The sequence below is a fragment of the Zootoca vivipara genome, chromosome 11, assembly GCF_965207765.1.
Source record: "Zootoca vivipara chromosome 11, rZooViv2.hap1.1, whole genome shotgun sequence".
Classification (NCBI taxonomy): Eukaryota; Metazoa; Chordata; class Lepidosauria; order Squamata; family Lacertidae; genus Zootoca; species Zootoca vivipara.
Window position 1 is genome coordinate 52,976,821 of NC_142594.1, and position 20,911 is coordinate 52,997,731.

The 20,911-nt window shown below is 47.6% G+C and overlaps 1 protein-coding gene across 35 annotated transcripts in view; it reads right to left on the minus strand.

Moving 5' to 3' along the window:
* The window catches only part of OBSCN (obscurin, cytoskeletal calmodulin and titin-interacting RhoGEF), a 304,918-nt gene that overhangs the window by 184,102 nt on the left and 99,905 nt on the right, over positions 1 to 20,911 (minus strand). For 13 of the 35 annotated variants that reach the window (XM_088654044.1, XM_088654041.1, XM_088654038.1 and 10 more), the window contains 14 exons: positions 20,379 to 20,645; positions 19,047 to 19,313; positions 17,238 to 17,501; positions 16,382 to 16,648; positions 15,752 to 16,015; positions 14,178 to 14,444; positions 13,454 to 13,720; positions 10,652 to 10,915; positions 5,603 to 5,869; positions 4,807 to 5,070; positions 3,304 to 3,567; positions 2,867 to 3,130; positions 2,288 to 2,551; positions 446 to 709 (listed from right to left, as the gene is read on the minus strand). The exons of 3 other annotated variants lie outside the window; for them this stretch is intronic. In XM_088654044.1, coding sequence (XP_088510170.1) covers positions 446 to 709; positions 2,288 to 2,551; positions 2,867 to 3,130; positions 3,304 to 3,567; positions 4,807 to 5,070; positions 5,603 to 5,869; positions 10,652 to 10,915; positions 13,454 to 13,720; positions 14,178 to 14,444; positions 15,752 to 16,015; positions 16,382 to 16,648; positions 17,238 to 17,501; positions 19,047 to 19,313; positions 20,379 to 20,645 — 3,714 coding nt within the window. The remainder of the gene's footprint in view (positions 1 to 445; positions 710 to 2,287; positions 2,552 to 2,866; positions 3,131 to 3,303; positions 3,568 to 4,806; positions 5,071 to 5,602; positions 5,870 to 10,651; positions 10,916 to 13,453; positions 13,721 to 14,177; positions 14,445 to 15,751; positions 16,016 to 16,381; positions 16,649 to 17,237; positions 17,502 to 19,046; positions 19,314 to 20,378; positions 20,646 to 20,911) is intronic. 19 more of the 35 variants (XM_088654037.1, XM_088654032.1, XM_088654028.1 and 16 more) reach the window with 16 other exon arrangements.

The window sequence follows — 20,911 nt, forward strand, 5'->3', positions numbered from 1 at the left end:
ATCTTCTATGGTGCTCAACAATAGGACATAAACAAACAGAGACATGTGGTGCACATAAGGTGCACAATAGCTGAACACAGACACATGTTGCAACCAAAACTGCTCCGTGCATTACCAGTGGAACACACACAGACACACACAAAGTTTAAGCAGGGATGGAAGCCAGGGAAGTAAGGGAAGAATCCACTGGAAGATAGCAACACAAAAGTAGTTGACGCAAGGACATCGGAAAAAGCCAAAATGGTCATGATGAAGGGGTCTTCTTGCATATACACAGCCACCAGTTCAACATAGACATAGGATGGTATTCCAAAGCAAAAAGAGGTGAAAAGGGACAGTAGTGAGATGAAGGAGAGGCAAGCAGAGAGGGTGGAGTTTGCTTCCAAAATTGCGAGGTTACAAGGCAGCGTGAAAAGCCCGTTGTTTGTCAAGTAGCATTGTTTACCATTGACTCTTAGGGTCGCGGTGGTCTGGTGGTCTCCACAAACACAGGTAAATTCTCCTGCATCCTGTTCATCAAGGTTGTGGATCAGCAGCTCTGAAATGGCACCGTCCTGCTTTAGTGTGTATTTCTCACTTTGCCTGAGAACCAGTTGCCCCTTCCGCCACTCAACTGGTGCCCCCTTGCTCAGCTGACACCGAAGAACCGCAGATTCACCTTCGGTGGTTTCCTGGTTCCTTAGTTCACCTTTGAAATAGGCAGGTAAGGCTGAGAATGCAACAGATAGTGGGACTGTTAGGCATTTATGCAGGTGGCTACTCAGGGCCATAGGAGAAGAAGAGAACCAAATGAAGAATACAACTGAAAGCCAGGCAAATTAGACATGCAACGGTAACTTCCCATTATTATTTTACTCTTTTATTTTAATTCAGAGTTGAATCCCTATTAAAGAAACCAACATGACGTCAACAAGGAGCACTTTTAATTCAGGATTCAAGCTTGCCATAGACATTGGTGTTTCAAGCTCCTACGAATCCACCCCGCTCCCTGCCCAATCCACCAATTTTCTATTGGATTTAGAATGGTCTCATCAAAATAAGAGGGACTTGGTAGGAGAACAACTAGGAGAAAATCTTGTCTTGTCCCATTCCTACTTGGTGGCGGGAGCAGGGGGAGAAGGGAGAAGACAAAATAATATAAAAAATATAAAAATAAAATTATAAAAGAATATTAAAGAGTTGAGATAGGTATTGCACAAAACTTAAGTTTTAGAAGTGATACTAGGAAGTCATCTAATCAAGGTGGGCCTTTTGCTTTTACCATGGACAGTTAAAGCAGCTGTTGTCTGCTGGTCTCCGCATACACAGGTATAATCTCCTGCATCCTGAAGTTCTGCATGATCAATGGTCAGCTCTGCAGTAGCCCCTTGCTGCGTCATGATGTACTTGCCACCTACATTCAGCAGTTTGTGCCCTTTCTTCCACGCCACTGGGGCGTCTTTGCTCAACCTGCAGCGCAATGTTACTGAGCCTTCTTGTAAGGGACAGAAGTTACAGGCAAGTCCCTCCCATCTTAAGTAGCAGCTCGTCACCCAGCGCGAGTGCTAGTGGGGAGGGAGATATCTCCAGCGGAGACTCAGGAAGTGGTGACCGAAGCTCCGGCAAGGTAGCGGAGCCCATGCCCAGTGTGGGAAGGGAAGTGGGAGGCAAGGGAAGAAGGCCAATCCCGCCGACCCCGGAATTGCACAGGAAACGACGGGGGCGGAGATTCAGTATCCCTAGACTACTTTGCTGGAAGAAAACGCGCGAATCTCCATTCGGAGGTTCTGACCCCTAACTGACAACATGTACATAATACTGTTCTGCACTGTAAATAATCAGCACTAAATAAAAGAATGAAAAGACAACGCTTTGAGGAGTCGTTACTCTAGAGTAGCCGCTACCGCGCCTGTGACACTTCTTCTGCAACCTGCTCACTCTTTAACGCTTCCTTGAAAAATGCAGGGAGAGCTACGGGACATAAAAGAAGCAGAGCGCGTGAACATCTCCAAAAGCTTGGACCAGAGGGTACAGTGGAGAGCTGTGCTAAATGCATTATGAATCAAGCTTTGGAAGTCCATGGAACTACATGCTCACTATGCTGCAGACTACTGTGGGCACTGGGCGCTGTCTTACGCCTTGTGCCTTCCAGATATTTCGGACTACAATTCCCACCACCCCCAGCCAACACTGATGGGAGCTGTAGTCCGAAACATCTGGAGGGCATTAGGTTAGGGAAGGCAGATATAGCTATTTAGGGCGAAATTAGCACGTTTTCTGAGAAGTTAATTCACAACCCATAGTTTACCATTGACTGTCAAAGATGCTGCAGTTTGTTGGTCTCCACACACACAGCTATAGTTTCCCGTATCCTGAAGATCTAGTTGGTGGATCTCCAGCTCTACAGTGCCACTATCTTGTCTCATGATCCACTTTTCACTAGCTTGGAGCACTTGGCCGTCCTTCTTCCATTCCACAGGTGCGACCTTGGTCAGCTGACACTGCAGTGTGGCCACGCCCCCTTCTGTTGCTTCCATGTTCTTCAGGTTGCGTTTGAACCTTGCAGGCAAGGCTGGGGATCACAGAACAAAATCATTGCACTTAAAACAACAAGTGACCACTTGGGAGGAGCACTGTGGGCCACACAACATGGGCGAACGACAATCAAAACATCTAGTAAGGCTTTCAAGGCAGGAAGCTGATAACAACTTGTTGTAATTGCAAACACACACAGCTTCCTGCCTTCGCCATTTATGGGAAGCCAGAGACGACGTCACAGAAATGACATAGATACAGATGACAAACGCAAACACGTGGAAGTTAAATCCAACTCCAGATAATGTACAGTTAGTGGGATGGTAGGTGACCACGCATTTAACTTCTTTACCATGCACGGTCAAGGAAGCTGCTGTCTTCTGGTCTCCACAGACGCAGGTATATTCTGCAGCATCTGTCAGTTCCAGATCTTGAATCAGCAACTTAACAACAGAGCCTTCCTGTCTCATCTTGTACTTATCACCTTCCTTGAGCAAACGCTGCCCCTTCATCCACTCCACCAGAGCAGCCTTAGTTAGTTCACAGCATAGAGCGGCTGTTCCTTCTTCTGTAGCTTTCACGTCCCTTAGGGGCTCTTTGAAGAGGGCTGGTGGAACTGAGGGATACAACATGTAGAGCCTGTTAAAGCACACTTACCCAGATGCCCACTGCAACGGACATGACAAGTCCAAAATAGGTGTTCTTCAAAGACAAGCAACGTACAAAAAACAACAATGGGTGAAGGGATGATGGAAAACATTATGGTTCTTTTAAAATATATGGCATTACCATGTACTGCTAAGGCAGCTGTGGTTTGCTGGTTGCCACACACACAGGTATAATCGCCCAAATCCTCCTCTTCTAGGTGATGAATCAGCAGTTCCACTATGGTGTCCTTCTGCCTCATTGCGTATTTTTCACCGTGCTTCAGTGACTGGCTACCCTTCTTCCATTCGACCGAAGCAGGCTTGCTGAGCTTGCAGCGCAGGGTGGCCACCTCGCCTTCCATAGCTTCCGCACCCTTTAGTTCTTCTTTGAAAACTATGGGCGAGGCTAAGAAACAAGGAAGCAGCAAATACTCTCAGCAACCTTGTGTTCTCTCAGTGTGGGTGAAATGAACAGATCTCCGCAGCTGCTACTATTTAACGTAGGTTCATGCCAGTATCCTTTCCAGCTGAAGGGAGACCACAACACACCACAGAAGTGGACATGCCACAGAGATACCATTAACGTGCATTAGCCAGACGACGGAACAACTCCATGTCAAAACAAAGCAATGGGGATGCATAAGGCCTTTCAAGGAGAGCAAAAATGCAAGGATGCTCTAGAATTACGATTTTCAAACTTTTTTAAACTTTGGGGAACCTTTTCTATATCTATTTGTCTTCTTGTTGGTTTGCTAGGGAATCCTTACTCATTGCAGAGGTTACGGGAAATGTTCTAGAGGCCCTGAAAAAACCCAAGAGTAAGAATTCTCCTGCAGCTGCTGCTGGTGGGCAGGCGGTCTATCAGGGAAGCTCCTCTTCCACTGCAGACCTTCTAACTGAGGAACCCTCGACAGCCTTCTGAAGAGTTCTAGGTTACCCCAGAACAGTGTCTGAAAATCACCACTCTGGAATAGAGGGGAAACAGTAGATAGACCTACAAAGGTCCGTATAGTTAAAGCTATGGTTTTCCCAGTAGTGATGTATGGAAGTGAGAGCTGGACCATAAAGAAGGCTGATCGCCGAAGAATTGATGCTTTTGAATTCTGGTGCTGGAGGAGACTCTTGAGAGTCCCATGGACTGCAAGAAGATCAAACCTATCCATTCTGAAGGAAATCAGCCCTGAGTGCTCACTGGAAGGACAGATCGTGAAGCTGAGGCTCCAATACTTTGGCCACCTCATGAGAAGAAGAGAAGACTCCCTGGAAAAGACCCTGATGTTGGGAAAGATTGAGGGCACTAGGAGAAGGGGACGACAGAGGACGAGATGGTTGGACAGTGTTCTCGAAGCTACGAACATGAGTTTGACAAAACTGCGGGAGGCAGTGCAAGACAGGAGTGCCTGGCGTGCTATGGTCCATGGGGTCACGAAGAGTCGGACACGACTAAAGGACTAAACAACAACAACAAGTAGATAGACCAAGGGGGTGATCACCGCAGGAACATGCACTGGGACATCCAGTGAGTTAGGAAGATATGACAAAACACAAGACAGAGGAGAATGCGACATCAATACACAGAGGATCGGCTGGGAAGAACAACCAGGGTTTTCCAGACTACCCGGACATTTAGGACACACTGATTTACCGTGCACCGTCAGAGCCGCAGTTGTTGTCTGGTTGCCGCACACACAGGAATACTCTCCGGCATCTTTAAGTTCTAGGCTGGCTATCACAAGCTCTGAGACAGCGCCTTCCTGCCTCATTTTGTACTTGTCACTCGGTTTGAGTGACTTATGCTTCCTCTTCCACTCCACTGGAGATGCTTTCGTCAGCTCGCACTGGAAAGTAACCGTCCCATCTTCTTGGGCCTCCTGATCCTCCATGCCTTTCTTGAAAAGGGCAGGGAGGGCTAAGAAGTTTAGAATGAATATATTGAGTGAATCTCAACATCTGAAAAATGTTTCTTACATACATTGAGAGTCTGGGAGGTTTAAATACACTCCTCCACAATTCTCTGCAATTCCCAGCAAGAGAATTAACACACCAGTAAAATCAGTATCAGTTGTATATTACCAAGATTACTCCATGGCCACCTGGTTATGTTAACTATGGAGGATACCAGAAGTGACAATGCAGCAGAATCTTCATTATGCTGGATGTCCATTCAGCCCAAACCTACTGTGTGCCACTTATATATACGTCTATATTACCTACATCCTTGAGAATACAGCACTCTTTTTTCCCTGGTTTCTGCATGTTTTGGCTGTTGACCTGGGTCTCAAAATACAAGCGATAATACTCAGCCTATCAGTGCTGTAAACCTCTTTAGATCTCTTAGCTACATGGGAGAGTCCATGAGGACAGACAGATAAGGCTGGCTGCTTTTCCTGCGGTTACTCATGTTGCATTTGACAAATGGGAAATAGAACCATTAAATGTACCATTCACTCTCAAGGAAGCCAAGGTCTTCTGGTCGCCAAAGGTGCAGCTGTAATATCCAGCATCTCCCAGTTCCAAACTGTGGATGACAAGTTGAGCAACAGCACCTTCTAGCTTCATTTCGTATTTGTCGTTCGGCTTGAGCACCTCATTGCCCTTGCTCCACACCACTGGAGCTGCTGCCTTGCTCAGCTCACACCGCAAAGTAGCTGTTCCGCATTCTACAACCTCCAGGTTGCTCAGCTCTGTTTTGAAGCGGGGAGGCAGGGCTGGAGATCACAAAGAGCACATTACAATTCACAGCAGTTGGGGAGATTCCAGGAGATTCCTCTTATCCACCACTTACCCTAGTATTTACAGTAGGGCTTTTCTGTTTTCCAAGAAGGTAGGGCAAATGACACACTCGTACATGGAACCTTAAGTACACCATGCTACTGAGAAGAAAGAAGAGCTTATAGCTGTCCCCAATTTTTGGCCATGGTTCTTGAAGACACTTCTTGGACTTCTCATGCTCATGTTGCTAGACTTGCCCATTGAGCTGCAACATGAGGGTTCCCTGCACAAAATAAGCCTTGTGGCTCACGGTTTACTTGCACTGTACACCTCTGTGTTTTGCATGGTCTCCATGGCATAATTCACCAACCCAGGTGTGTTTTAACTGTTTCTGTAAGTAGTAGGAGTTCTGAGAAATTGGGCAGTCAGGAGAAACAGTATTGCAAATGAGAACGGACAGAAACTGCACAGAGGACAGTCATGTCCTAAACATACTGACAAGTCAATATTAGGTTAAAGAAATTCATGTCTATGCTATCTTGTGTCTGCGATGATTATTTGTAAAACACAGTGCAGTCTTCTAAAACAGGCTCAGGGCTGCTTCACGCTTTTTAGCAATGAGATCCACTATTATGTCTCCCCCACTAGCCCTGCAAAATGCTTGTCATTCCAGGGCTACTCTCCTTTCCTTTACATTCCTCTTCCACCCAAGCTAAGGTTACCAGATTTTTTTTCAATGAATCTGGGGACACTTTTCAACTTCAATTGATTTTGTATGTGGACTGATATGCAACCTTAACCCAAGCCCCAGAGAATGACCGCTCCCCACATCAAATGGGGGGGCGACTTTTGCACAGACACGTGTAGCCCCCTGGATTCCAGAGCGGCCCCTGGTAGTTTGGACAGGCCCGTCCTAGCCATAGAGGCTAGTGGCGCGGAGAACCATGGCGCCGGGCACTGGAGGGCACTGGAAGGGCGCCAAGTGAGTGCAGGGTTCCGGCGATCTGGCCGGGACTGCGCTCCTTCTCCGAGGACTCCGCGCTGCGCCTCCTTCTTGTTTCCCCAGCGCTGGGTTCCGCTCAGTCGAGCTTCGCCACCAGCACACGCACAGCGCCCAAGCAGCTCTTGCTGGTCCCGCGGTGCGCGTGCTGGTGGCGAAGCTTGACTGAGCGGAACCCAGCGCTGGGGAAACGAGAAGGAGGCGCAGCGCGGAGTCCTCGGAGGTGGCCTCCTGCTGCTGCCGCGGTCCGCTTGTCACTCCCGGGCCCTTGGAGAGGCTCTGGAGGGGGGCGCTGGATGGGCTTAAGATGGACCTGTTTGGACTGGCATCCTCCCCAGGCTGGATACCTGCCGTCTCTGCCTACCTCAGCCAATCAGCCAATCCTGCCTGGGGAGGCGTTGCCAGGGGATTGGCCAGGTAAGGGGTGGGATCATCTAGCAAACACAAAGAAGGTGAATCTTACCTGGGAAGCACCAGTCAGCTCCAGAGCATCTCCCACCCTCCACACCCTCATTTAAGTCTTATTGTGCAGGTTAACCTCCAAAGGTACGCAGGCTCTGCTAAGTCAGGGTCGCTGTTGAAGGGCCGGAAAGGAATTTTCCTGCATTGGCAGGTTTCGCCTTTCCTGTAGCAATACGTCACAGCTTTGGTGGTTTCAGGCCTTGGGCGAAACCCTAGTCTATTTTCCTAAATGGGGGGGGGACATGGAGCAGTGTTCACTCCCCCTTCGCGGCAGTGATACCAGGGTTCCCCGTTAAAGGGGTCTTAAGGGGAGGCATTGTCCATACGCCAGAAGGTTGTCATTGCTCTCCCCTCTAGCGGCAGTGAACAGGGGGCAGGCTCTCTGCTTGAACATATGTTCTCCAGAGCCAGCCCAATCCCCACACATTCTGGATAACCCTGAAGTCTCCCAGATTCCCAGCAATCATGAAATTAAAGGGAGCTTGGGGGGGGGGATAGAAACTAAAAACTCAGCAGCCCACAGTCAGACAACTCTGCAAGAAAGGCTAGGGGAGCCCTGGGGGGGGGATTAAAAGCCGATCGGAAAGACTAGATAAGAGGAGCCTGTAAACAACAGAACTTTTACCCGAGCACTGCAATATAACAAGGGCAGCCACCACGCCTGCACACCCACACAGAGGAGAGCTCCGAAATTCGCTCCCCACGCACGCTCCATGCAGTACACTCTCCCTTACAGTAACAAGCACCCGCCTCCCAGCTGATTGGCGGTAACAATCGCGGCCCTTTTAAAAACCAGGCAAAAATGCCCCTTTTCCAAAACTTGGCAACCCGCTTCCCAGGTGGGCAGTGCAGAGCGCACGGCCACATAACAATACGATACCACGTTATTAGGGGCAACGAAATGGCAGCCGCAGCGAGCGAGCGAGCGGCAGCAGCGGTGATCCCACGAAGGCAGCGAATGGCTAGCGGCGAAGTGGAGGCCAGTAAAAACGAAGCAACTGAGGGGTCCGAAAGAAGAGGATGAATCGAATGGGCTGAGAGCTGGGGCAGAAGAGGCTGAGTTCCCGCCTCCGGCTCGTTTAAAAGAAGGGAAGCCCTGCCTCCCGGCAGACCCTATTGGTCGGCCCGGGTATGACGGAGGCGGGAACTCCCATCTCGCGAGGGGGCTGAGCGCTCAGCCCCCATCGCGAGAGTTCGCTCAGGCCACGCCCACAACCCCACCTCCGTGAGATGCAGAAGTGGCTTTCTGGATAACCCTGAAGTCTCCCAGATTCCCGGCTGGGGACTGGGAGGGATAAACGCCCAATGCCTGAGCCAAGGTCTCCCTACATCTGAATCTTAATAAAGTTGCAGCCAATTTTAATCCCATAACAAGTTGTCTTGAGTCATTCTTCTGCTCAGGGGTTGCCTGGGGTTTGGGAGACTCCGCCTGTCTGCGCAAAAGCACACACGATACTATATGCCCCCTTATGCCCCTCCTTATGTTGGAAAGCTCTAGCTAGCTTGATAACTCCGCAACCATGTGGAATTAAATGCTCCTAATGACGCCGTCTCTGCCCCACCTTCACATCTGTAACAGCAAAACAGGCCAGAAGGAAGCCAGTTCCTCCGCTCGCACCTCCACCAAACATACATGCACACATCTGTTGGGCAGCATTCACCCAGCGCACTAAACCAAAACCTTGGGTTGGCAAGACTACACAAATGCGTGAGCTCCCAGAGAGGAGATCGCAGCCTCTTTGCTCCTCTTTCTAGAATTAGCATGCCATCCAAACTGGGACTTGTGGCCAAACTTTCTCATCACTAACCACAAGCTGTAACCAAAGTTTGACTTACCTCAGCACATGGCCACAGAGCATCTGGGCTGAGGATCTAGTTGGCGGTACTGAGAACCTGCAGATGTTTTGAGGAAAACCTCCTCTCCGACCGCCCACCCTCCACCATTCCCAGCGTACAAAGTGTGTATCAGGGCCAATGAGAGACTTGTGTCCAAAAAGGGATTATGCACCACCCCATGCTACGGCTCGGTGAACTATAGGAGGAGACTATGGTTGGAATGATTCAAGTTGCTTAAATAAATGTCATTATCCATATATACGCAGAGCATGGTTAAATATATTGCCTTATCTTGTTGTTGCTGATGTCTGGGCCATGGGAACCTCAACATTGACTAAGTTGCTCCCAAACGCTATGAGTAGATTATAGCTAGAGCATTCGCATCAATTTTGGTACACTTAGTCAGAGAAACAACAAAATGGGACTTAGGAAAAAGAAACAGGATAATTACCACTGTCAATAGAAACCCACTGTAGAATGGTGGACTATACAGTGGTACCTCTACTTATGAATTTAATGTGTTCCGAACACACATTTGTAAGTCGAAAAAAATTGTAAGTCGAATCCCATAGGAATGCATTGGGAGAAAAAATTTGTAAGTCAAAGCAACCTGTGAGGGGCAAGGGGTATCGCGAAGCCCCTCCCCTCCTGAGTTCCAGCCCAGCCCAGAGCACGACTGAGAGCAGGGAAAGCTCCAGCTCAAGTGGGGAAACAGGAAGTGGGGTCCAAGGCTCTGGCAGGGTAGAAGAGCCAGCGTCCCAGGTGGGACAGGAAGGAGGAAAAAAAGGGGGGCAGACCCATCCCCCCAACTCCGGAACTTCGCAGAAAGCGTCGGGGGAAGAGGATGGGGCTCCCCAAGTTGTTATGCTGGCGCAAGACGCGCCAAACGCCATTCGGAGGTTGCTGTCACAGTGGCCGGATGGGACTACTTCAGAGTAACGACTCTGCACCGCTCTGCATTTTATCTTTTTATTGGTGCTGCGTATTTACAGTGCTAAAGGTAGAGCTATTTACAGAGACACATCTTTTCAGCTTTAATCAGAACCTCCGAATGGCGTTTGGACCCCACTTCCTGTTTCCCCACTTGAGCTGGAGCTTTCCCTGCTCTCAGTCGTGCTCTGGGCTGGGCTGGAACTCAGGAGGGGAGGGGCTTCGCGATACCCCTTGCCCCTCACACAACCCTATCTAAAAATTCGTAAGTAGAAAAAATCCTATCTAAACCGCATCCAAGATGGCGGACGGAGCTCCATTTGTAAGTAGAAAAATTTGTAGTAGAGTTATTTGTAAGTAGAGGTACCACTGTATTTCACATGGTCCGAGGAGAATCTAGGTCATGATCCCTAGCTAACAGGACCAGTGGTCAGGGATGATGGGAATTGTAGTCCAAAACATCTGGAGGGCCGAAGTTTGGGGATGCCTGATCTGGGTATAAAACGCATCTTGTAGAATGTTGTCAATGCCACATGTATATCATATTTACCATGCACAGTTAGAGAGGCAGATGTTTTTTGATCTCCGCACACACAAGAGTAATCTCCAGCGTCCTGCTCCGTGACGTCTTGGATGATCAGCTCGGCAACATTATCCTTCTGTCTGATTTTGTATTTATCACTCGGTTTGAGCAGCCGCTCACCCTTCCTCCACTCCACTAGGGCAGCCTTGCTCAGCTCACAGCGCATAGCGGCCGTCCCACATTCCATGGCTTCCTGGCTTTTAAGTTCTTCTTGGAAATGTGCAGGCACAGCTGAGGGGAGTAATATCGATAGAGAGTGTGTGTCATATGACCCAGATATTCCAGAACCACTTGAGCTGTTCCCCAAGCTTAGCTCCACTGGAAGGGTCTTTTGAGAGAGCAGAGCTTTGTTGATGGCAGATTCCGGCCTCTTTCCACCAACAAACAGAACCATGTATAAAGCATTTCAAGCTCTTTTGAAAGAGCAATGCCGTTTCATTATATGCCAAAAATAAAAATAAAAATCTTTAAAGGTTCTGGGAATTTTAAACGTCAGCCGTTTTCTAGCTTTCGGGTTTTTCCAGCAGCATTTTGGACATGAAACTTAAATGGAAATGTGGACTGGATCATTTGTTGAAATGAGATCACAAGTAATGATTTCATTTCATCCAACTTCAGAACACAAACTCTTACAGAGAGATGATAAGCACCGCAAATAATTTGTTTGTGAGTAGCATTCAGCACCCCCGCAAATGAAATATAAATGTGTGTGTGTGTGTGTGCAAGCGCCCACACACACACAAATGAAATGTAAATATGAACATCATGCAAACAAAACAAGGAAACAAACAAACAAACAAACAAAAAGGACGGTAAAAGCAGTAAACACTGCCAGACATCAAAGACGTTTCACCTGCCCCTTAAAATGGGGGGAAATACGGACTCATTAGAATTTTCCATGGGGGAAAAATTGCAAGGAAGGATGAAAAAAGAATGCAATAAGCAGAACTGAAAATAAGAAATGGAAGCAGAAACAGTGAGTTTTAAAGACGAATGAACAGAAGTTGCGTGGACAACGACACCAAAACGGTGAGTCTTCAGCTGCAGTAGAAGAACACTTGGAAGCGATTTTTGCTAAAATTAATGCCATTGGCTTCTACAGAAGATTTGACATGGCTTTGACACACGGAACCTGCAGATTCCCCTGTATTTTGCACGTCAGATAAGGGTCTTCCAGCCCGACATGCACCATGAGCCATTTTCCCATCAATGTGCATCTTGTTCTGCGCAATCCCATTTGGACTTACTTCCTCGCTAGGGTTTCAGCCTAGGACACCAATGCAGGGACTGAAAGCTAGAACCATACCTGAAAAGCCTCATAACTAAGCTTATGTACCAGCCTCTTCAAGTTCTTCAAAACTTGAAAAGCACCTGGAACCAGCAATTCTTAGGCAGGGCTGCAGAAGATAACTCTAGCCACTGCTGAGTTTTCCAAACTTGCTGGCATATTGAGTGTAGCACCTTAACAGCATCACCTTTTAAAATTTTAAATAGTTCAGCTGGAATATCATCACTTCCACTGGCCTTGTTATTAGCAGTGCTTTCTAAGGCCCATTTGACTTCACTCTCCAGGATGTCTGGCTCAAGGTCAGCAACCACACTACCTGGGGCGTACGAGACCTCCATATCTTTCTGATATAATTCCTCTGTGTATTCTTGCCACCTCTTCTTGATGCCTTCTGCTTCTGTTAGGTCCTTTCCACTTTTGTCCTTCATTATGGTAAACTTTGTACGAAATTAGCAAAAGACAATCCCAGAGTTGGGAGCGGGAAGGTCATACATGGTGTTTGGGGTCTCTTGGAATCGGAGGCTGCAGCAATGGGAGGAACAGGACCTTCTTGGGATGTGAATGCTTTGCGCTCTCTCCATCCAGACCCAGGTTGTATATATGTATTTTTAAAAAACCACATATCATTGTCGCAAAAGGGAACACAGACTCCAGTAAGTATGCCTGCAACACCTAGAATCTCGTACAGCAAGGAGATTGGGGTGGCATGAAACAATATTATAAAACGGGTTGTAACTGAGTTTTCAAGAAGTGTCCAGTTAAAAATCTTCCAGAGATGGTTTCAGGCTGTAGAAAACTGCCTTGGTGATGTGAAAGAGCAGCATGGTCCCCGATTTCCAGTACTTCTATCATAGCTCCGTATTGCAGGGTCATTTCCAAGAACACGTAAATGACACAATAAGCAAGAAGTGTGTAGGAGGAAGCATTCAAAGTGCTCTACTGACACATCCCTCAGCAGTTCTCCAGAATTGCAGAGATTCTACTCCAGTGCTGCCAACAGATAATGAAGACGCAAATTTTTACAACTGGGATTTCAGTGCAAACCACTGGCTGCAACATTAAGGATGTATTTATGACACAGAGCTTATCCACACTTCCTCTCGTCCCACTGCTTCCCCCCAAGAAAACCACTCTTTAGTGCACAATCAGAGCAGACAGCCATTCAAGTTTTCAGCAGATTGCTGTTTGTTCTGATTGAGAACTAAAGAGCAAGCTTTCCCTGGTAAAGGGGTGGGTCACAAGCAGAAACCCGCTTGGATCTGAGCTTTCTAGGCAAAGGACAAGCAGAAGTGTGGACGAGCCCACACTCACTCATGCTGGAGACAATACAAGGTATGTTAACAAGCAACCGACAGAGAAACAGACAGATTGAGGGGAACAAAGGAGGGAAACAACAAACAAAGGCAACACAAAGTCAGTAAATCTACAGAGAGAAGGCAGATTCCGAAACATCACCGTTGCAACATGGAACGTTTGGTTACCATGAACAGTCAAGACAGCTGTTGTCTTTTGGTCTCCACAAACACAGGTATAATCTCCTGTATCCTCCACCTGCAGGTCTCGAATCAAGAGTTCAGCCGCCGCACCTTCCTGCCTCATTCTGTACTTGTCGCTTGGCTTGAGAGATTCAGGCCCCTTCCTCCACTTCACCTCAGCACCAGCTTTGGTCATTGCACAACGCAGAGTGGCGGTGGTGCCTTCGACGGCTTCCCTGTTCTTCAGTCCTTCTTTGAAAAGCACGGGGAGGGCTGAGAAGGTGGTAATAAGGATAGAGGGCAAAAGTAAGCGGCGGGGGGGAGGAAAAAGAAATTGATGCTTACCCCTGCATGCAACCACTGAAGTCCCATCACTCAGAGGCAGTGAAAGGCATCACCCATTCAGGGGAAATATTGGCTGTCTCAACCTACCTGGAAAATCCATTTCCTCTGAAAGACAGGAAATAGAGGAATGGAGAGGTATATGTGGAATTAAAAAGGGCTGTGGCCTTAGAAGTAGCACCCAAAACATCTGGATTCCAACCTCTCTAAGAAGACTCCCTCCCACACACACACTTATGAAAATATTGAGTTCTATCAGTCATGCTGTGGATCTGGATTCCAAAAATAAGCCAAGAAGGATAACGGTAACACCTTTGACAATAGTATGGGTAGAAAAGGTAGAAACTGGGTTGGTGAGTGGGTTGTGAGCTTGGGGTTTTTTGTTTACCCTTGACTTCCAAAGATGCCACAGTCTGCTGCTCTCCACACACGCAGCTGTAACTCCCAGAATCTGTTAGCTCCAGGCCTTGGATGATAAGCTCAGCAATGGCGCCCTCCTGCCTCATTTTGTACTTGCTGCCTTGCTTAAGGGTCTTGTGTCCTTTCTTCCACTCCACAGTGGCAGAGGCCTTGTTCAGCTCGCACCGCAGAGTGGCGGCTTTGCCTTCTGTAGCTTCTTCGTCCTTCAAGGCTTTCGTGAAAAGTGTAGGCAGGACTGCAGGGTGGAGGTAACAACAGGACAGGAATCCATCAAAACTGAGACCCTCGAGATTGTGAACTACTACCTGAAGAAGTGTGCATGCACACGAAAGCTCATACCAATGACAAACTTAGTTGGTCTCTAAGGTGCTACTGGAAGGAATTTTTTTTATTTTGTTTCAACTACGGCAGACCAACACGGCTACCTACCTGTAACTACCCTCCTCTTAGCAAACAATTATAAGTGTGCTATCGGTGTCAATGCAGTGATTTACTTGGGGCTTGTCTTTTCACCGCATTAAATTATGCTCATCCAGGAGATGCCTATTCTGCCCAGCTGCAGGGTTTCAGAATCGAATTATAAACTTCAACCTTTTGTGGCCTTGACCTAAAGTGCCTCCTTGATTCTATCCCAGTAGCTTCCAATTAATCCTACACTGAAAATGGCACCACTCCCAGTTACGGTCTGACTGTTCATTTAACAATTAACAGATTTGGAGATGGGGAATGAATTGAACACCCCCGAGCAATTCTTCGTGACAAGTCCTAACAAAAGGCCCTCCTCCCGCAACTCCAACCAATGCAGAAATTCTCTGGATCTCACTGACTGAAGACTGAGTGAAAATAACTTGTTTCCTTAGGGAAACAAAGTGTGATGAAGACCCAGTGAAGCTTTCCAACATTTCTGAGCCTGTAAATTCGTAACTGGCATGTGGGGAAAACATGCATTCACTTGAGAGGGTCCATGCATCTGTTGTGAGGAAGAAGTTCCAGAATCCACACCTGTTATGTACTGAGCTGAATCATAGAACAATAGGATCCAGAATCAGCAGTCTGATTGGTCCGCAGGAGTCACCCAATCCAACTCCAGGTGGAAGTGAATCCGCAACCTGATTGGCCTGCAGGAGCAGCCAATCAGGCGGCTGGCAGAAGTGAACCCGCAACCTGATTGGCCTGCAGGAGCAGCCAATCAGGCTGCTGGCAGAAGTCAATCCACAAACTGATTGGCCCACAGTTGTAGCCCTGAAGTAGCTAATCACGCAAAGCCCATTGTGTAAATAATGTATATAAGCAGATGGTTTTGGGAAAAGGGCATTCTTCTTCTCTTCTTCTCCTTGATGACTAAAAGCTGAATAAAGAGCATGAAATTCACTCTCGACTCCGAGTATATTTCAACACCAAAGGGGTGTTTTAAGGAGAGGAGGAATGTGACATGTGTGGATTAGGAAGAGTGCTGTTGGGTTTAATTTCAGAAGAAAAACTGCAAGAGAAGTCTGACTATATATAAGGTACACATTATATCTCTATATTTCTTTTCTTTACCATTCACTGTCAAGCTAGCTGTAGTCTTCTGTCCTCCGCATGTGCAGGTGTAGTCTCCAGAATCTGCGACATCCAAGTCATGGATCACCAGCTCAGCACAAGGACCCTCCTGCTTAATTTCGTATTTGCCACCTGGTTTGAGTGCCCTTTGCCCCTTCCGCCATTCCACGGGGGCAGCCTTGCTCAGCGTGCAGAGCAGCGCGGTTGTCTCCCCCTCTGTAACCTCCTTGCTTTTGAGTTCTTCTTGGAAAAAGACAGGCAGTGCTAAGGAATGCAACATGGGTAGAGAGAAAGGGTCAGATCACTGGGGGACCTCTGACATTTGATGCTTTAGCACACTGGGAAGGTCCATGTTGCTACGTAGGAAGCAACTGGCATCAAAGACCAACCAACACAAAGGTTTCGCTGCACCACAACCATCGCCAGACCCCTATGTAGCAGGAACACGGGGGGCATTTTGCGGGGAGAGGTATAACTGCATTATTTTATGCATCAAAATATGGGGGAAGTACAGGGAAGAAAAAGAAGCCCCAGCAGACCAACAGCAAGAGATCCACAAAGACATGTTGCAAGAGTGGCTAGAGAGCATGTTTGGTAACAGGCTTTAACTGTGGGCACAAGGTCCATTACCATTCACTTTCACAGCTGCAGTGGTCTTCTGATCTCCACACACGCAGGTGTAACTTCCAGCATCCGTCAGTTCCAGATCTTGGATGGTCAGCTCAGCAAAGCGACCTTCTAGCCTCATTCTGTATTTTTCACTTGGTTTCAGCACCTTTTGATCCTTCAGCCACTCTACGGAGTCAACGGCCTTGGTCAACTCGCAATGCAGAGTGGCTGCTCCACTCTCCGTTGCTTCCTCATTCTTTAGTCCCATTTTGAACTGTGCTGCCAAGGCTGAAGGACGCAGAATGAACAGATACTGTGTCAACAACGGCAGGTTATGCGGAGCCTCTCTCTCTCTCTCGCTTCATGCTGCTGAAATGTGCAATTCACACACACACACACACACCCAAGTTATGGGGAACCATCCTGAACATGCTTCCAACAAATCCTGCCAATTTCCAACTGGGGAGGGGGACAGAAAAGAACTTCCGAATGGGATTATCCTTAGGAATGAAGGGGTGCCCCATTAAAAGGAGGCTGGCCAGAGAATTGAAATAATAACTCAGATATGAAATGGCCAACCTTTTCTTAATGAGGATGATAGAACCACACAGTACATCTCATACCTTGCGCATGTCATGCCATGACCATTCGCGAGAGGAACTTTGCAAATCGCGTAAGCATGCAACAGCAACACCTTACATCCTGCGAAACTGGAGAAGGGTAAAGCAGGAGGGGGGGCTGCATGCCGGCATGACAGCGAAGGACGAAACGAAGGGAAAGTGAAGCCGAAGACGGAGCTATGTCAGAACATAAATTGGGGGGGAGAGAGAGATGGCAGAATCACTCCAAAAGCCTGGTCGTGTCGTTGTGTTTTTACCATTCACTGTTAAGACAGCTGTTGTCTTTTGGTCTCCAGAGGAACATGTGTAATCCCCAGCATCCTTGAGGTCTAGATCGTGGATCGTCAATTCAGCCACAGTTCCTTCTTTCTTCATTCTGTATTTGCTGCTGGGCCTCAGGCCTTTCTGCCCCTTCATCCACTCCACTGGAGCAGACTTATTCAGCTCACAGTGCAGAGTAACTATCCCACCTTGTGTCGCTTCCGTGTTCTTTAGTAGTTCTTTGAAGCGGGTAGGTATGGCTGGAGGATGAAGGGATTTTAAATGTATATACACACACATGAGGATGACTTGCCAGCATTAGCATCTTATTCAGTTATACACGACACTGCCTCCAACCCAAGATTTCATAGGGTCATTTCAAATCAAACATCTAAACTTTTCTCATCTCTGCAGCCACTGGGAAGTTATGCCTCTCTTCTCTGACTTTTCTTCCCCCTGGTTTTCATTCCCCTCTCAGACTCATCCCCCACTCTGGACCTCTCTTCTTCCTACCATTCTTTTGAACTCTTCCATGTCCCAACCCTCCTTCCCTTGGGCCTTGTCTAGTCTACCCCTCTTTTCCTAGGCCCAAAGGCTCTCCACGAACCACTGAAACTCCCAAGCAGTTTAGGCTTATTATGGCTGCCATCACAAAATTCCCTGGCTCATTATGACAAAGATTTAGGGTGCTTCCAGACTATTGCTATTGCTGGGTGGGATTCAGCACATACCAGCAAATTGAGGCTGTGCATCTGTAGTTAACTGGGCAGTCTTGCACACGCACAAAAATCACCACCCTCAAAGACGGGACTTTCTTACAATAAGGAAAGTTATGGGGAAACGTATGGGGAAGTATGGGATAACACCTTTCACGCAACGTTGTCTAACAAATCAGAATGGTTGCTCATTAAATAGCTGATGTCATCTCCGCACAAACAAATCAGGATGAATGCTCAATAATGACCGCTCTCCCATCAACTGGAGGGCACCCTTTGCATGGCCGTGCGCAGCACCCCAATCCCTGAGACAATGGCAGAAGTTCCTGGTCCGCCTCCCCACATCACAGCCCTTTGAGGTTCCTGACAAACCTTAGTTCTGATGAACCTATCTGTGGGGGGGGGGGAGGCAGAGATATTCACATAGTTAAAAGGGGCGGAGCCTACCTGAGAGTGCACACTCAACAGAAAAGCCAGGATACAAATTTTCCAAACATGCAAGGGCTCCTCCAGATGTGGTTTTTATTGTGCATTCATGATTAATTGCGCTCATGATGGTATTGGGGCAGTTATACGCAATCCCGTTTTCAATGTTTTTTGCGCCTGCAAAAGTTTCGTGGCTGGCATACTGCTTTGTTTGCAATCATGTCCTGTAACTTCCTGTTGAAATCCTGTAACGTTTCATACCCCGCAAATGACCTGGGCTTTGCTTTTTGTCCCACTCTTGTCGTGCAAGTGTTCCCCCTCCAGGCAGCAAGAATGCAAGAATGCCGCAGAAGCATTGCAGAACAACACTGTGTGGACACTCCAGTATAAATCCATCACTAATGCACGATTATTGCATTAATGTACATGTTGCGGGATAGACCCACCAAAGGAAAAAAAACACCCTAGGGGAAAAAAACTCCCCACTTTGGAGGGGCCCTCTGTAATAAACACAACAGGGAACACCCCAATGAACTTCCTAAAAAATATCAAGCTGGTAAGATTCTATACCACATATTCGCTCAGCGAGCTAAAACTCAGAGGAAATACATCTAAAATGGGAATGAATGAAATAATGAGATGGATGGATCCCCATTGCCCTACCATGGATTTTGACCTGAGCTGTGCTCTGCTTATCTCCGGCATCACAGGTGTATCTCCCACCATCCTCTGGCTCTGAATTGTGGATGAACAGCTCAGCCACACACCCCTCCTGCTTCATCTTATATTTGTCACTAGTCCGAAGGACCGTTGTTCCTTTCTTCCAGGCCACGGGCGCGTCCGGCTTGTTGAGTACGCAGCGCAAAGCTACAGTGTCTCCTTCTTCCTTTTCCACATCTTTAAGCTCTTGCTTAAAAAGAACTGGCAAGGCTACAATGTACAACAACCAGGGTGGAGGGGAAATGGCAAAAGTTAGGCACTGTGGGAGGAAACTGCATGTAACAGCCACACGCAGCGAGGACCACTCCCACCCCACACCCCTCCAATACACAGGGACAGGTGAAAAACTCAAATTTTGTTGATAGTTTTGGCTTCAGGGAGGTAGTGTCGAAATCCTAGTTCTCCCTGCCAACAGAAAACTAGCATTTCAGGGAGAAGGTCCAGCTACAACCCATCTCCCTGACACTTGGTGTTTTCATATGTAGGAGCGTTCTGTCCTGTGAACCCCACAACCCAACTGCAGTGGAGCAGCTCGGAAAGAAAATGGCTTGCTTGGGAGTCTGGCAAAAATAACTTATCATCAGAGCTATCACTTTGGATCCGGGGTGGAGAACCTCAGACCCAGAGGCAACATGTGGCCCTCAAAGCCTTTCTGTGTGGCCCTTGGGGCTCTTCCCCAGGTCACAAACCCTTTCCCTAGTTATGCCTCTCAGAAGCCCCATTTTGCACTCTCTTTGGGTGTTTTTGCCTGGCTGGAATGTGTCCTTGAACTCTGCTTCCCTGGATTAGAGGATAAAGAGAGGTGGGCAAGTGGGTGTCGAAACTCGCCTACTGTACCAAGGTAAAATTCACACCACTTGCTCTGCTCCCTTTTGCCTTTGGCCCTGCCCACCACTGGCATGTGGCCCCTGGAAGGCTGCCCAGAAGGAAATGTGGCCCTCGATCTGCAAAACATCATTCCATTGTCATATATCCGCTGCAGAGATGGTTAACTTGGATCCTACAAACACGGAACTTATTTACAGAGACTTAGCCCTACAACATAGGCCAGAGATTCAACCATGGGTGATGGAAGCAGAATGGTATGGCGTTAGACACATGTCGCCTAATGCATACAAATGCATTTTGGGATCAGGCACTCACAGAGGTCGAGTTGCATATACGCAGCATGATACTGCGGTGAGCAAATATAGCATGCATGGCCTTTCCGTGAAGGCCCACTATTAAATTATGGTATAGATAACCGAGCACAGCGAAACTAGTGGCTCTTCCTACCCGTCACTTGCACTCGAGCCGAGGTCTTTAGTTCGCCAGTGCTGCAGGTATAATCCCCAGCATCAGAACTCTTTACATCCCGGATTACTAGCTCTGCCACAGTGCCACGCTGCTTCAATTCATACTTGTCGCCAGCCTGCAGGACTTCATTTCCCTTCATCCACTGCACCGGCAGGTCTGCCTTGTTAAGCTCACAGGTAAGGCGCACCTTGCTTCCTTCCTCAGCTTCCCTGTTCTGCAGTTCTTGTTGAAAAAGAACTGGCAGGGCTAAAATGCAGAATTGAAGAAGGTGAACATGGGCAGGAGGAGAGGCTTAAGAAAAGTCGTGCGTTCTTTGCTTCCCCAACAGCTTTTGCAGGAAGGAATTTGAAACAAATATTAAAAGTAATTATTATTATTATTATTATTATTATTATTATTATTATTCAACTGATGGAAATGTCAGTTATCAACTGTTCTAACCACCTATTCTCCACATTGGGGGGGGGGGGAGAACCTAAAAATATTACACTTACCTGCTTGATAACTTAATG